The sequence below is a fragment of the Salvia miltiorrhiza genome, chromosome 1 (assembly GCF_028751815.1).
Source record: "Salvia miltiorrhiza cultivar Shanhuang (shh) chromosome 1, IMPLAD_Smil_shh, whole genome shotgun sequence".
Taxonomy (NCBI): Eukaryota; Viridiplantae; Streptophyta; class Magnoliopsida; order Lamiales; family Lamiaceae; genus Salvia; species Salvia miltiorrhiza.
The window spans coordinates 50,723,054-50,740,291 of record NC_080387.1 but is presented as its reverse complement, the minus strand read 5'-3'; the positions used below and the strand labels follow the sequence as shown (position 1 = coordinate 50,740,291).

Genomic DNA, 17,238 nt, shown 5'->3' with positions numbered 1-17,238 from the left:
TTTTTTTGTAAAAATGTCCTAACTCCTAAGTTATCATACAAAGCATTCTATGCCCTAATTGTGTGAAGTACCTATTTTACCCTTTGATGTTGATGGGTTTGCTTGATTTTTTGTGAAAGTCTTACACATTTGATCGATTTGACAGCCACTATTCATAAAAGTCAACGATTTGACAGCTATCAGTCAAGAGTACATATGACCGGTGGGTGGCTAGATCATGTGTCCGCCCGACGAGATCATGTGTCCGACCGATAAAATCATGTGCCCGTCTAGTGAAATTATGTGTCCGCCCGGGCGGACACATGATCTAGTCACCCATCGTTCATATGTATTCTTGACTGATAGCTGTCAAATCGTTGACTTTTATGACTGAAGCTGTCAAATCTGTCAAATGTGTAAGATTTTAATAGAAAACCAAGCAAACACATCAAATCAAATGGTATTTAAAGAATATGACATAGAATGCTTATGTTTATAAAAGATGACATTTTTACAAGCAAACACATCAAATCAAGGGGTATTTAAAGAATATGACATAGAATGCTTATGTTTATAAAAGATGACATTTTACAATAAAACTTAAGGAATATGGTATTTTAAATTTTCACTCAGAAAACTAATACAACACCACCTAAAAGTGGAAAATCATCATCGCACGCAGGCGGCACACAAAAGTTTGAACCCAAGACCTCTCACAAATGAGAGTCTTTGGATGCCTTAGCTTTGCCACTAGAGCAAGGCTTCATTCTTCATTACAATTGAAATTAATTATAGAATGAAAAAGAGTTACGTGAGATTAGCTCACTAAAGGAAGATTAAGATCTCATGACACATAGAAAAATATCAATTACAACCCAATAATATTACTCCCTCCGTCCCAAACGAAATGACCTATTTCTTTTTGGCGCGGAGATTAAGAAATGTGTATAAAGTAGATAAAGTAGGTTGGTGAAAATTATTTAAATATTAAGTATAGAGAAAGAGTGTATTACCAAAAAAAGAAATAAGACATTTCGTTTGGGACAACCTAAAAAGGAAAACAAGACATTTCGTTTGGGACGGAGGGAGTATTTAGGTTTCAAACGATTTCACATAAGTGTTAATTAAAAGATAGATAAAAAGGCAGATGAGATGGATCAAAAAATAAATTCAAATATATTTAGGGTTGAACCAATCTCACATGAAAAAATTTAATTACAAATAGATTAAAATGATAAGAGACGGATCAGAAAATGAATTGGAAGTCGATAATATATTTGATGATTGAGAAGAGTTTTTAATTAGGTTGAAAGCAAAGACAAGTTGGAACTCACACTTGCTCTTCCCTTCTCCCTCTTCTGCCACCTCTTTCGCATCGGAAACCCCACAAATCTTAACAGCTTCTCTGATCCAGCGATCCTTTCCCCACCATTTCTTTATTCTCTCTCTTCATTCCGCTCTCTCACTCTTTTCCACCTGTGAGCTGTGACTTGTGAAGAGCAAGTAAGAATATTCAATTCCCCCATTTTCTTGATCTACGCTGCGCTTGCACTCTCCCTCTCTAAACTCCTCACAACCTATGTTCTCTGCGGCCACCTCGATCACTCCCCAAACTCTCCATTCGAAGAGCCATTTCTCACAAACACGCACCAAATGTCGCGCCCCACCACACAATCCCTATCGCCATTTCTCACACTTCCTGATTTTCTAGGCTCATAAATTTGCTACCCTTCCTTTCGTTTTATACCACCAATGTTGACCTGCATAGCTTGCTCCAACTCCAAGCAGCTCGAAACCGACGGATCTCTCCGCCAGCCGCCGCCGGAGGAGGAGGATGACAACGCCGCCGTCACTCCTTCCACCAAGCAAGCCATTAAATCCCTCACCTCCCAGGTAAACATCAACTTTCATCGCGATTCTCGTATAATTAGCTCGCGCTGACCGGGATGAAAAATGTGTTATGCTTTTGCGTAGATTGGAGAGATTAACTGATTTCTGTTTCTGAGAAATGGAGATTTCATCGCAATTATCGTTAAATTTATTTTTTCAACTAATCTTCGTCATAATTAGTTAATATTGTCAGCGCCGGCTTAATTAGCTCGCGCAGAGCGTGATGTTTCGGTGTTCTACTTTTGCGTAGATTGGAGAAATTATTTGATTTTTGTGTTTTGAGAAATGGAGATTTCGTGATGCATAATTTTTTGTCGCGTGTTTCAGATCAAGGACATGGCGGTGAAGGCATCGGGGGCGTACAAGAACTGCAAGCCGTGTTCGGGCACCTCGGGCCCGAAACGGGGCCGGGCCTACGTGGACTCTGACGCGGGCTCGGTGTCCGGGAGGTTCTACGGCTCGTATCGGAGGACAGCTAGCTTGAGCTCGACGCCGCGGCTGCGGGGGAAGGAGCTTGAAGCCAAGCTAAAAGCCCTCTCGAGCGGCTCGGCTACGCCGGCTTCAGTGAGCGGTAGAACCGAGTCGTTGTTCATGGAGGAAGACGAGCCGAAGGAGTGGGTGGCTCAAGTCGAGCCAGGGGTTTTGATTACATTTGTTTCATTGCCTCAGGGTGGAAATGATCTAAAGAGGATTCGATTTAGGTAACGAATTTGTCGATTTTTGGATTTAATTTGCTTATGTTTGAATTCAGAGTCCCATTCCGTGATTGGAAAATTGCTATGCCAACGTGACCACGAATTGGAACGACAATTGTGGACTAGATGATTTCGTGCTCGTAATTGTGGGATAGATTTATGTCTCATAAGATGGTAGACATGTTTTTGGAGCAAATGGGATCCTCTGTCCCAAAATATAGTGTGTACCACGTGTACCACTCTTCATTTCTTTATATTTATAAATTATTTTTTATTTCATTTTAATTTATTATGCTTTTATATGTTATAAAGATAATTAACAAGGGTTCACTCATCCATTTAGGATTTATAATTATTTTTTTATATTTATTTGAATTAATTATAGATTATTTGGGTTCATTAATTCAAAGTTAGGGTATATAATTTTTTAAATTTTAATTTTTCAATGATAAATACTAATTAGAGTTTATAATAATATAATAATTTTTATTTTTATAAAAAACAATTTATAAAATAAAGAAATGAAGAGTGGTACACGTGGTACACACAATATTGTGGGACAGAGGATCTCATCTGTTTTTGGAGACGGTGATTGTTGTTTAATAATTTGGTATTTTTTGTATTTATGTGGCTAAATAGTGCTATATTTGGGAGGTTAGAGATGTGGGCTCGGTTTGAGATTTTTTTTGAGCGTGAAATCAATATTTGAATGGTGCTTTGTTTTGCTCTTGGTTTCTTGGCTGCAACTTGTTATGTGGGTCTCTCTTTTGAGTTTTCTTGGTTGCATTTTGGAGAGTGATTGCTATACGACATTTGATCTGCAATCTGAAAGTAATGATTTGTTTTGGTTTGAAAGTTTAATTGTGGTTCAGAAAGTTGAGGCTGATGGGTCATTGTCTTCATTTCTTGGAGGGGCTTGTGTGTGTGTGTTTTCTTCTTTTCATTTTTTTGTGTGTGAAATTGGTTAAGATGACAAAAATAACATAGATAACACATGTTAGAAATATAAAATCAAATAAAAATTGAGAAAATTAGAGAAAATTCCAAAAGTACTTGGTGGGAATCGAACCTGAAGCTCGAAAGTCTGTGTATGTTTTGCTTTTATTTTAAAAATGTACAGTGGCGTGGGTGAATTGAATAGGGCATGTGAGGCCACACTGGGCAACACTAGCCCCCAATTTATGGAGGTGGCCCCTTGAAAAAGTGGTGGGCCTAAGAACAATTGGCTTCTTGACTACTGGCTTATTTAATTCCAAATCAGCTTAGTCACTGTCCACATGATCTGAATTGGGATATTTTAGAAGGGGAAGGACTGCATCTAGTTGGTTAAGAACTGGAAAAAAATTTAATACTGTTAAAACACGAAAAAGAAAGAAAGAAAAGCTATGATGGACCGAAGTGTGATGTTCTTCTTTATTGCCCTTTTTATGTGTCTTGCAGCTTTTTCTCTTTTGTTCACTGAGCTTATCAGATTATTTTTATCTCTGATAAAACTCAGATCTACTTAATTTACTATGATTATATTGAAATGTTGATAATACAATTTTGAAGTTTGGCAGACTTCATTGGAACAAGAACTGATCCCTACTTTCACACGGATGATAGATGTTTTCCTGTAGTGTCTGGATTATCCGTTGAGAAATCGGAAACTATATTTCCATGATGGAGTTAATGGCATTTTAACATTGTCGTGAAAGCAAGCACTCTGCTTCAAACACGGCCACCAATGTCTAACAATAGCTATATTTCTTGGAATTATGTTACAAGTGATGATGTACTTATTAGGCCCGAACTAGGATAACACTCAAATTCTGATTTTTTTTCTTCTAAGTTCACGTGGTGTATTAAGTGCAGTCTTGGTTTCTAGTCCAGTCGAGAAAAGGATACGTATGTATAAGAGGAATAGAAGTGAAGTAACCTATGCATCAAACTTCTAAAACTTGTCTTTTGTTTCCATGACTGGGTGAGTTTAGATCTTTAAATTCTATCTACTAGCACCTTTTATTGTAAGATATGGAAATAGTTCTACACAGCATGTTTTCCCCTATGATAATCTGCTTCCGTATCCTAATCCTGACTTTTCTCTGGGTGGTTTTCACAGCCGAGAGATCTTTAACAAGTGGCAGGCTCAACAATGGTGGGGAGAGAACTATGATAAAGTAATGGAACTGTACAATGTTCAAAGGTTTAGTCATCATGAAGCACCGCTGTCTACTCCACCACTGTCTGAAGATGAGGTTTGCTTCAAACTTTTGGTGTCCTAAATGAAGAGTTCTTACCTCTATTTCTGGGAAAAAATAAATTATTCTACTAGATTGAGCTACTTTGGAAAATGATTGCACTAAAGAGACATGTTCTCTCTCAGAACTTAAAACTTGAATCTGCTGAGGACAGCCCTGTGACACCTCCATTGAGCAAAGAGCATCTACCCCGTCACTTCTGTCGGACAGCAGGAGTGGGTTATTCATCATCGGAATCAGTAGAAAACAACCCCATGAAACCTGGAAGTTACCACGAGTCAGCTGGTCCTAATTCAACTCCAAAGCTCTCCAGCATCAGCGCTGCTAAAACCGAGACATCATCTGTAGATGCTTCTGCACGTTCGAGTTCATCTAGGGAGATTGATCACTCTGGAGAACTGTCTGTGAGCAATGCTAGTGATTTAGAGACTGAGTGGGTTGAGCAAGATGAGCCTGGAGTCTACATTACTATTAGAGCTTTGCCTGGCGGTGCTCGTGAGCTTAGAAGAGTCAGATTCAGGTGGCTGATTCTTTCTATATGCACATATACTAGTTACCTAATGTTTGATCAAGAACGGGTGAAAACTTCTCAGAAGATAAAACAATCAAATTGGAGCTTAACAAAAAGCTTTTACTAAATATGATTTCTATATTTATCCTTTCAAACCTAGTCTACCTCTCTGGATAGCTTAACATAATACCACAACCTAGCCACCATGTATTTGCTCATCAATGCTTGAATCTAACGTGAAAGTGGTTGATGCAGCCGTGAAAAATTTGGAGAAACGCAAGCAAGAGTGTGGTGGGAAGGAAACAGAGCCAGGATTCAACAGCAATACCTGTAAGCTTCTAAATAAAGTAGGTGAAACTCTCCACTATCTTGAATTCTTTTGCAAGTAGGTTTCTATAAAGATTCATTGCGTTGCATTTTCTCCATGGTTTCTTGTACAAGTTTCACCCTCTGGTCACTTGGGCTTGTCTGAGTTTTGTGATTGAGAATTACACACGCAAATCGCTTCGTCTCTGGCCGTAGTTTTTGATTTACATTGAAAGCATGGGCAGCTACTTTGGTGGTGGAATGAAAGTTGGTTTGCAAAATTTGTGGAGTTGCTGTGTAAATGGTCGGATAAATCGAGTTTGTTGTTACAACCCCTGTATTGATCTGGCCGTAGAAGTAGTTAGATCTCTGAGAATTTTCCTATATTTTGATGTCATTTTGCGAAGCTATCATCCGTCTCTCTAATTTATAAGTATGGATAATGCATGCATGAACTTCAACTCATTTTACTACATTTTTAACTCGACCTTTGAAATATTGGAATAATATCACACCTTCGAGCGCGTACAGTGAAAACCTCCGTCCACGAAAAAGTGCCCCATTTGGGTGCCGGCGCGAATACTAAGAAAGCTGAAAAAGTTGTTTTGAGTGGGATAAAAATTACAATAAGGGTAGTTCTAATGACATTGATTAGTTTGTTAATATTTTCTTGTTTTTTAGTTGTTGAGAGTTTAAACAATCCTACTCTTTATTGTGTTCGATTTTAATGTTAAAGACTAGTATTTAATTTTTATGCCTATTTTAATTGTTGTGTTTTTTTTAACATATTCATTCTTGTTTTTTATGCCTATTTTAATGTTAAAGACTATTTAATTTTTATTTTATTGTACAATTGTAGAGAAATCAATTGATTAGTTGGCACTAATATATAAAAATAAAATTAAATTTACTTTAATTTGTTAAAATATAAATATAAAAATTATTATCCACGCATATATTATGTGTGGTTTAAAAAAATTAATAGAGGGTGCACACCAAATTTAAAAATAAACTTCATTAAATAAAATAAAACTTAAAAAAGAATTACCGCCATATAATAAATGTTACAAATAAATTTTCTGCTACACATTTTAAATGTCAATAATAATTGAAAGTTTCAAATTGTTTCACCTACACATTTTTCAAAATATGTGTGGATAATTATGTGTGGGTAAAACATCAATTAAGATTTGCATAAATAATTAATTAAAGTCAAAATATAAATGTAGCTAAAAATATTTTCCCACGTTTCTTACATGTCAAGAATAAATAATGATAAAAATTCATTATCAACGTTAGGAATTTACAGGCAATTACCCCTAACTTTTATTAGTTTGCCACGTTGGCGCAACAAATTTAAAAATAAATTTTATTATCCATAAATAAAACTTAAAAATAACCGTAAAATAATAAATATCACGAAAATATTTTTGCCACACATTTTAAAAGTCAATAACTAATGATTTTTTTTTGTGTGAATTACCTACACATTTTGAAATTATGTGTGGGTAAAAACTCAATTTCTTGTAGTGCGGAATTCACACGTGAAGTCGAGTTAATTTTTAGAACATATTTATTATTCCATTGAGCTAATCAACAAACACACATAGCCCAAAAGCCATTAAATCGGACTGCAGATACAATTTGGAGGGTTTGTGTGTATTTCTTCCACTTGTTTGAGTTTAGAGAAAGAGTAATTTAATTTTGGGGGAAATGAGATTGATTAGGCGTGGAGGAGTTGGTTTCGTAGTTTTAGTTAGTGAGTTAATTGTGTGGGTTAATTGCATAGATTAAATAAAAGTGTGGATTTATTAGTGAGTTAATTGTGAGGGTTAATTGCATAGATTAAATAAAAGTGTGGATTTATTAATGACATAAGTTGTAAATAAATTGAAAAGTAAAGAGTATGAATGTACAAAAAGGTAAACATGGCACTTTTTCGTGGACAAAAAAAGGGGTAAGTAGGACACTTTTTCGTGGACAGATGGAGTAATATTTATTTAATTAATTAATTAATTAGTACTCCCCCTGTTCATAAAAAATGGGGCACTTTCTTTGGCCACGAATTTTAATAAAATGGGTGGTTAGTAGACAAAGGGTCTCACCATTATACTCCATCCGTCCCGACTTTTGGTATCCAGTTGAGAACGACACGAGTTTTAATAAAGTGATTGATGTGTTGTGAGTGAAATAAGGGTCCCACATTTTATGTGAGAGTTAAATAATTGAAGTGGAGTAAGGGCCTCACCTACTTTTACCAAAATAGAAATGGATACTAAAATGTGGGACGACCAAAAAAGGAAAGTTGGATACTAAAAGCTGAGCTGGGACGGAGGGAGTATGAAATAAATGATTGAGATTGAGTTAAAAGTGGTTTTTTTTAATATAAATAAGAGATATTTGTAAGGATAAAATATAAAAAAAAGAGGTGAACATATGTAATAAAAGGGAAACTATTTCACTTTTTGTGAACGTCAAATATAGTAATTGTGTCCCATTTTTCGTGAACGAAGAGAGTAATTTAATAGGCTTCAAAGTTTTTTTTTTCTTCATTAAAAGATAATCATAATGATTCTTCATTTTCCTTTCGGTGACTCGAATTCTCGACTTATTGGTTGGAGGAGAAGCATCTTATCAATTGAATTACGTGTAGTCACTTTAAAGGTTGAGCTTAGAGATTTTGTCTTAATTTATTAATCCATCCGTCCCACTAAAAGTGGTCTGTATTCCATTTTGGGTCGTTCCACTATAAGGGCTCGTTTGATTTTCAGTAAATGATTATGTAGGATAATTTGTAACCAGGATATTTAGCGTGGATAATGATAGATTATTAATACTGAGTTGGTGTTTGCTATCATGGCTAAATACATAATATCCTGGTTTAAGTTAAACCTAGGGGGAGGTGGCATTATTAATCCTAAGAAATCTGGATTAGTAATACTGGGTCGTGGGATTAAACTGGGTCATCCGCATTATTACTAAATAATACCAAACACTAGACTGATCTGTACTAAATTAGCTAATACAGTGTATTAGCCAATATTTATATCAAACACGCCCTAAGTGGTCTATTTTCACAAATGACAAAGTTTAACCATTAAAAAAGTGTCTTATCACTTTTAACACATTTACACCTTCTCCTTAATTTCCTTGCCGAAAAGTTTTGAGTCAGTTGTAGTGGAACAGAGGGAATACAAAATTAATACCCTTGAAAACCCTTGAAAAGTTGATGTTACATGTCTTATCAATTGACGCACAATTAAAAAGCATGCAAAACACAAACAATTGATATAAACTTATTTTTTATGTGAAAAATATAAAATAAAAGTAAATAAAATGTAGATAATAAAATAAAATTAATATAGCATGCAAAAAAGAAAATTGTATGTGTTTAATATTAGGAAAATAGGGTATTCAAAAATAAAAATAAAGAGAGTATAAAGAGAAGAGAGATTTTTTTTTCTCTTCAAATTACCATAACTTATTCATTTCAAATCTATTTTTTATAAGTTTCATACAAAATTAAAGATTTTATCATGAGCTTCAATTTAAGATGCCTGTTGAGTATTTTTCATGAATCAAATTTGACAAATTTTAAAAATAATGAAAATAAAAATAAATAGAAGAGAGGAGATAGAATTTAAAAGAAAAAAAATAAAAAATATAACGGAAAAATAAAGTTATTTTTTTTTTAAAAAAAGAGTAATAATTATTTTCCATTTCCCCTCTTGGGTATTTAAAATTTTAATTTATTGATTGAAGGAGAAACATTTTATCAATTGAGTCAGACTTGGTTGATGAAAATATAAAGTTGATGCCAACTTACTTTGTTATAATACTGACATACTGTACTATAAATATAGATATGGATATGGATTGCAGAATGGATCAATCAATTTTAAAAGATGATGTGGAAATATGCTGAGCCATGTCAGCTCAAATTGACTCCAAACGTCACCCTCTCCTCATCTCACCCGAAGGCAAATCCATTTTATCTACTCGCAAATTATAGCTACACAACACTTTGTTTGGATAATTTTATCTCATTCCGTATTTCTTCAATTAAATTTTATAATTTCACGAATAAGTCATTATTATCTAAATTACAATATAAACGTACCAAGTTAATAACAATTGAAACATTTATGAGATCAACTTTTGGCTAATATAAGCTCGAATGCCAAGTATATTTATACGTAATTGAAGGGGTATTGTATGAGATAACTTGAAAAAAATGAATGAAGTGTCGAAATCTGGTATGAATTTTTTTGCACGATAGTGTGAAACTTAAATAAGACAACAAAATTATAGAGTGAAAACTATTAAAAAAATGTTAAATTATAGCCGAAATTTCAAAGAAGTCAATAGTTCGCTAATTATGGAACTATCCGTGGCACGTGCGCACCACTAATAAAACTGGTTAACAGTCACTAATCACCAAATAATTAAGAGTTGATTACCAAGGGTATTATCGTCAATCAGCAGCGTCTCCACCGGGGCATTTTGGTAAATTTCTGTTCCTTAGTCAGCAACCGCTGGCACACTCCCACTTCCATTTTTTCAATTACTAGTATTTAAAATTTCCCCCAAATTTTCGCCATCAGTGAAAACCTAATTTCCTCAAAACCCTCGGTCCCAAACCCCCTCTCACACTCTCAGTCTCAGCCGTTCTCTTCTTCCTCCAATGCAAAACCCCATTCAATCCAAAACCCTAGTCTCCTCAAATTAGGGTTCATTATCGGATACATTTGTTCCGATTTTTTCCTCGACGAAGCGACTCTCGCGTTTTGACCGTTGATCCTCTCTTGATTGCTTGTTTGGAGATGGTATCTGGTTCGAGAATCGACGGCGGGGCGCAAGTCTTATCGGCGGGCGTGCGGAGGACAATACAATCGATTAAAGAAATTGTGGGCAACCACTCGGATGCTGATATATACGTGGCGCTTAAAGAGACCAACATGGATCCTAACGAAACCACCCAGAAACTGCTCAATCAAGGTCCGTTTTGTTAAAGACTATTTTTTTTATATATATTTCATTTCTTGATGCTGTATAACTTTATACGTTCTATTTGTCGTTTTTCTTTGTTAAAATTTGGGTGGAATTCTTGTGTTCTTAACTTTTTGAATATGGAAGGCGGAAATTTCAATTGGGGGCGGGGGGCGGAAATGTTAACTCGTTAGTGTTTGTTTGTAGTATCGGTTTGTGCATGAAGATGTTTGTGGTTGCTCTACAATGCATGTAGAATAACGAGAGGTAATCATGAAAATTGAAATATTGGTCTCCGACGGAGTGCAGTCATACAGATTTCATTTTTTTTTTAATCTGCAACAGAATTGATTGTAGCTTTTAAACAAGTTTGGTAGTCTGCTGCATATATGTTTTGTGTGGTAGTGCATTGCTGCATGAATAGTGGCTATACTAGGATACATTAAATGATCTTTTTTGTGGATAACTCTCAATAATGGTGAGGACAAAAAAAGTAGGAAAACAGATTAATCCGAAGTGATGACAATTTCTTCCACTAAGGCTATAAAAAGGTGGATGTTCTGAGCAGCCTAGCTTAAAGGCGTCCATAAATTTCTTGGGCCTCCGCATGTAATATCTTATTGATTCATTGTTATGTATACAATTAATTCTTATTTTCTTTTTTCTTTGCTCTATATTCTCTTCTACGAAGTACTTTATGCTACCTAGTTTGTCATGCAGATCCATTCCATGAGGTGAAGAGAAGAAGAGATAGGAAGAAAGAGGTATAGTCTGTCTGTTTCTTCTTTATATATTCTGCAACTCCCTCGTATATTTTGGATGTCTTATCCATATCCATGTAACCTTAATGGTAAATTTATGATTAAATGTTAATTATTTAGTTTTATAGAAAAAAAACCCTATGCTTTTAGTTTTTTTTTGCATGATCTTAATAAGTTAAAGTTGGCATTTATCCCTACTTAAAGATGTTGTCATGGCTGGATTTTACATTTTTAACCTTTTGAAGTTTTTATACCCAAACACAATGCGTGAACTTATCACTGTTCTATTTGCTGACCCAGAATTCAGTGCAAAAGAGTTTTGTGGCTGTGGAACCCAAGAAAAACAATGATGTTGCACGTGTGCCAGTCAAGTATAATACTTATCCTGACCGTGGTTTTCGAAGAGGCGGAGCTAGTCGAAATGCTGCATCTGGTAATAAGATCCCCTGAAAAAGTTCTCCATGTTTTTGACTGCATGTGGCATTGGGATTCCTTTAGTAGGTGACATATTCTACTGGTTAAATGCTCCCTGTATGAAAAATGGATAATTCCATGAATGGTGGTGTACCAGGGGTGTTATTGAGCTGGGCCAAGTCAAGCTCAAGCTCGTCTCTTACCCGTACATATTACGAGACTTATTTAAATAAGTTGAGGTTTTTTACTTGTAAATCACTATTTTCGATTGAAAAAGAATGTATCAAGGGTAATAAACCTTGTAAAATATTTTGAGGAGTTTAAGTGATTTATTTCTTCATATAGATAGCCTTAAAAAATCAGTAGTAAATAGGTATTCATCGGGAGATTTCATACCAAATGGATTTTCTGTTTGGTTAATTTAAGGCCCCAATGAATTCTTTATCTTGCTGGTTAATTTCGGTTTGCTGCCTATATCATTTCATTGATGGATGTGGTTTAACTAGATGCAGGGGGCAATAGAGAGTTCCGTGTTGTTCGAGACAATAGAGTTAATCATAGTAGCATCCCAGATTCAAAACCTGGCCTAAATTCAACATCAACAAGTGCAGGGGTTATCTCTAGTGGGTCAAAGAAGAGGTACTAATAGTTAATTTGAATTTTACTTGATCTAGTTGTGCTACTTTTGTCTGTGCCTTGTTGAAGATGCTGGTACAGTTTTGTTACAAGATCTTTTGTTTTTACGAAGGAGCTGTCGAGTCCTCTAGGTGGCTGTTAAGATGTCCATTGGCTTGATTGTGTAGGAGAAATTTAATTTAGTACTTGCTGTATCATTGTTCAGTTTTAGGTATTGGTGACTATGGCCTGTTATGTTTAGTTTTATCTGTATTTTTATGGGATTTGATACTATTATTCCCTCCATTCGATCACATCTACCTGCCTTTTTGCACACCCCTAAGATAAGGACGGGAAGAAGAAAATTTTTCATTTCTACCTCTGGAACTAAACCAGAATTTTATATAATTTGTGTGTTACATGAGTTGCTTTTCTGAGTTTTGCCTTTCACAGTGATTCTCCCAGTGGTTCTGGACATCAAGAACCTGCTGTAGGTCAGCATTCATCTCAGCCTGCTAAGAGTACTGCTGATTCACAAACAAGGCAAACTAAGGATGTTGCTTCAGTTGGTAATGACAGGAAAGAAATGGTTGGTGAGAAGCGTTTTCCAGTTTCGAGTGCTACTTCACGTGTGCAAACAAAGGCAAATGCTGCCCAGCCACAATCTGCACATTTGTCTAGTAGCTCCGTCGTGGGTGTTTATTCATCCTCTTCTGATCCTGTTCATGTACCATCGCTTCATCCTAGACCTGCTGCTAACGTTGGGGCCATCAGGCGGGAGGTCGGAGTTGTGGGGCCTCGTCGCCAGTCATCTGAAAATTCTCCTAAGCCATCTTCATCTCAAGGCACTTCTTTGCCATCTATGCAATCCACACGAGATGGTCAATCACGAGAGTCTGCGAGATCATTCAATGCTATAGCAAAGAATGACCACTCAAGCCAAAATATGGCACCCGACTCTGCTATACCCGGTCTACCTGCTGGAAAATCATTTTCCAGTAATGCATATGGTAACCGTCCTCATCAACTCATGGGCCACCAAAAAGGTAAGATTTCATTCCCCTAGACTAGCCTATGAAATTTGGTTAGCATCGTATTAGATCAAGACCTGAAAGCAACAAGTCCTTATAACAAACTCACATTATTTGGGTTTATGCACGCGGTTTTATGTTTTTTATAGATGCATCTGATCAAAAAAATTCTCATTATGAGTGATGATAAGTTGGCTGTTTAGTTATTTGGCCAAGTATTAATATCACTTAATTTCTATCATGAATGGTGCTACCCTCCACTAGAGCCAGTCATTTCGTTATACTCCCTCCGTCCCAATAGTAATGTCCCACTTTCCTTAATGGGACATCCCAATACAAATGTCCCATTCCCTTTTTGGCAATATATTCTCTCTTTATACCTAATATTTAAATAATTTCCACCAACCCACTTTATCTACTTTTTACACATTTGTTAATCTCCGTGCCCAAAAGCTATGGGACACTACTATTGGGACGGAGGAAGTACTACATTTAGCATCTGGTGCAGCTATTGTTTTTCACAATACTGCATCTTTAATTGTTTGACTCTGAACTTACTGAATCTTTCTGTTGTAGCGCCTCAGCCCAACAAGGAATGGAAGCCAAAAGCTAGTGTGAAACCAAGTGCCAATGGTCCTGGAGTTATTGGTAGTCCTGCAAAAACAGTCTCTCCTCCGGCAGACAATCCAGAAGACACGAAAAAAGAAGCAGCTGTTTTACAGGATAACATGTCACAATTAAATCTTTCTGAAAGTCAAAACGTGATTATAGCTGCACATATCCGTGTCTCTGACACAGACAGGTGCCGGCTGACCTTTGGCAGCCTGGGCACTGAATTTGATTCTTCTACTAATTCAATTGGCGTGGCTGCTAATGCTGTAGAAGAAATATCTACCGATCCTTCTGGAAGGTTGTTTGGACATATTCATCATTTGTTTTCCCTATCTTACTAATTTACTTGTACTTTTTCTTGAAAAGCTTAGTTTGTTGTATGGTTGTTGCCCTATCATGCAATTGGATTTTTTAATGACTTAGTAAAAATGACTAAGCAATGTAATTTTGTAGTGTTTCAGTCTCTGCCGCTGAAACTTCAGGAGATGAACCTGTTACTAGCAAACCCTTAGAGTTGATGGACGACTCTGTCCGAAGTTCAGAATCAGATTCTCCTGCTTCAGGTGATCTATCGGATCAGACAGAGAAGAAAGACTCTTCAAGTCCACAGAACCTGAATGACTATGCCGATGTTGGTTTGATGCGAGGCAACAGCCCATCTTTTACTCCGGAATCACTACAGCAGCAGGATACTTCTGAACTGCCGAGCTTCTCGGTGAGTGAATTCTGTTGCTCATTGACTGCCCGTTAGATAAGAGCATCATGTGATACATAATTTTTTTAAATTTATTTGTTTTTTCTTATCGAGACACTGGTCTTATGTCCGTCGAGAAGATCCTTGATCTGACAAAAACCTAAGTACAGCCAGAAATTAATCAACTTTCTTTGAGCCAACTGCTTTATTTTACAGCAAAGGCTATAATATGTTTTTTTTTGAGACGGAAAGGCTATAATATGTTACCTTCTTGTTTTTACTGCATTCAGGGTTATGATCCCCAAATGGCTTATGATATGTCTTACTTCCGCCCGGTTGTTGATGAAACTGTTAGAGGGCCAGGTCTTCCATCATCCCAAGAGGTTAGAATCAATCCTATTTTTTGCCATTAGTTAAGTATGGATTTTTTGCCTTGTCACCCATGCATGCACTAAAGCTGTCACGCTGGAACCAACCTATATCCATCCCTATGCAATTGTACATATCCTTGGACACATTGTGGTCATGTTTATTGCTGCTTGTTGCATGCATGCACAGCCACATAGATGCATGGATGTTGATAATCTGTGTACTTGGATTTGTTTCATTAACAAAATAATTAACCGCTTATATGCTCTGTGCTGCATAACAATAAAGTAGATGTTGGTTTGTGAGATTTCTTTAGAAATATTTATTTTAAACACTAGAAATTCTTGGAGTTCCAGGGTTATTTAAAATATTTCTTAACATACTTTATGGAGTTAGCTATATATCAATTCAAGTCGATATAGTAGGTGAATAAATATCGAGGAAGCATGTTTTGGTCTCCACGTGCTCTATACAGACTATTATTTTCATATTTGGCTTTGTTTTATATAGTTTTGAAATTTACATTCTGTTTGCTCTTGTTCGATCTTGTTGTACACACAGGTCCTTGGTGCACATGCAACGAATGCTGTTCCAGCTTCCACAATTGCAATGGTACAGCAACAGCAACAACAGCAGCAGCAGCAGCAGCAGCAGCTTGCCCAGATGTATCCCCAACTTCACGTCTCCCATTTTGCTAATCTGATGCCGTATCGTCAATTCTTGTCTCCTGTCTATGTTCCGCCAATGCCTGTACCTGGTTACTCCAATAGTCCTGCCTATCCTCATCCTTCAAATGGCAGCAGCTACTTGCTGATGCCTGGGAATAGCTCCCATCTAACTCCAAGTGGCGTCAAGTATGGCATCCAACAGTTCAAGCCTGTGCCCACTGGTAGTCCTACTGGGTTTGGAAATTTCACCAGTCCTGCTGGTTATGCCATCAATGCTCCTGGGGTTGTTGCAAGCACAGCGGGCCATGATGATTCGTCTCGTCTCAAGTATAAAGATAGTCTTTATGTTCCAAACCCTCAGGTAACTGAAGCAGCTCTATATCATGCTTGTGATACAGCTGCACAGAATTTTATGCTCGAAATTGTTTATCCGTAATCAGAATAATACCTTCCTTTTGTAGACTTGATATTAGGCTATATGCCATACTTCCCAGTAAAACAGTATTGGAAATCATTTATTTAGAAATTAGAAATAGCAGTTGACTCTTATGGGCTTAGCTTTCAAATTTATCTAAGATGATTTGCAAACATTTCTATGAACTATTCATGTTTCACATTTGTGAGGAAGAAGATAAAAATTGTATACCAATTTTAACTCCTTCCTCTCTTATTCTACAATACAGGCGGAGACCTCTGAAATTTGGATGAACCCAAGGGATGTTTCTGGTCTGCAGTCGTCATACTACAACATGCCTGGGCAGTCGCCTCATCCTACTGCTTATTTGACATCACACAGTGGTCATGCTTCTTTTAATGCAGCTGCGGCTGCTGCCCAATCCTCTCATATGCAGTTCCCAGGCATGTACCATCCTTCCCCACAGCCCCCTACTATTGCAAGTCCTCATCATTTGGGCCCTGCCATCGGCGGTAATGTGGGAGTTGGTGTGGCTGCTCCGGCTCCCGGAGCACAAGTGGGCGCCTACCAGCAACCTCAGTTGGGCCACTTGAATTGGACTGGTAATTTCTGAATAGAGTTCATTATAGCCTCTGGCTTCAAGAATTGACATTAGTTATAGTTCTTTTTAATCTTGTGGCTATTAAATGTGAAGAATGCTATCGTTTCAAATCAATGCATTAAGTTGTGTTGCCATCTTGTGTTCGTCTAATTCTTTCTTAACCAATTTGCTCACAAGGAACTCTGTAAGACAAGAATCCATAGCTAGTTTTTGTCTCTCTACATATAATTCATCTGTTCATAGTTCCATGTTGATTGGCCCATAGACCATGCATTTTCTCTGTAGCAGCCGGTGTGGAATCTCTACCCATTTTGAAGTATTGAGATATTTCTTTCTCCTAACGCCTCATACATAAGAGAATCATTCCGTAGTCTAGCACCTATAGCATTTGCGGTCGAACAAGATTGCAAGTCTTTATTAACAATTCTTGTCGTTTTTGTCTTTAAAG

General features: G+C 36.7%; 2 protein-coding genes across 6 annotated transcripts; both read left to right on the top strand.

Moving 5' to 3' along the window:
- Positions 1-1,274: 1,274 nt before the first annotated feature.
- On the top strand, positions 1,275-6,031 carry LOC130990771 (protein Brevis radix-like 2). Of its 2 annotated transcripts, XM_057915006.1 has the most exons (5): positions 1,276-1,872; positions 2,197-2,570; positions 4,666-4,801; positions 4,930-5,324; positions 5,571-6,031. In XM_057915006.1, exons 1-5 carry the CDS (start codon positions 1,732-1,734, stop codon positions 5,647-5,649), a joined length of 1,125 nt encoding a protein of 374 aa, XP_057770989.1. In that variant the 5' UTR covers positions 1,276-1,731; the 3' UTR covers positions 5,650-6,031. The 2 variants fall into 2 exon arrangements, with proteins under 2 accessions (XP_057770986.1, XP_057770989.1); XM_057915003.1 differs by lacking the exon at positions 5,571-6,031 and having other exon boundaries at positions 1,275-1,872; positions 4,930-5,507.
- A 4,125-nt stretch (positions 6,032-10,156) lies between these two features.
- On the top strand, positions 10,157-16,924 carry LOC130990753 (uncharacterized). Of its 4 annotated transcripts, none has more exons than XM_057914997.1 (11): positions 10,157-10,619; positions 11,331-11,374; positions 11,672-11,804; positions 12,298-12,424; positions 12,854-12,894; positions 12,967-13,446; positions 14,008-14,341; positions 14,497-14,758; positions 15,028-15,120; positions 15,668-16,135; positions 16,458-16,924. In XM_057914997.1, the coding sequence occupies exons 1-11, from the start codon at positions 10,445-10,447 to the stop codon at positions 16,800-16,802; spliced, it is 2,502 nt and encodes an 833-aa protein (XP_057770980.1). In that variant the 5' UTR covers positions 10,157-10,444; the 3' UTR covers positions 16,803-16,924. The 4 variants fall into 4 exon arrangements, with proteins under 4 accessions (XP_057770980.1, XP_057770975.1, XP_057770973.1 ...); XM_057914992.1 differs by having other exon boundaries at positions 12,292-12,424; XM_057914990.1 differs by having other exon boundaries at positions 12,854-13,446.
- The last annotated feature ends 314 nt before the right edge of the window (positions 16,925-17,238 follow it).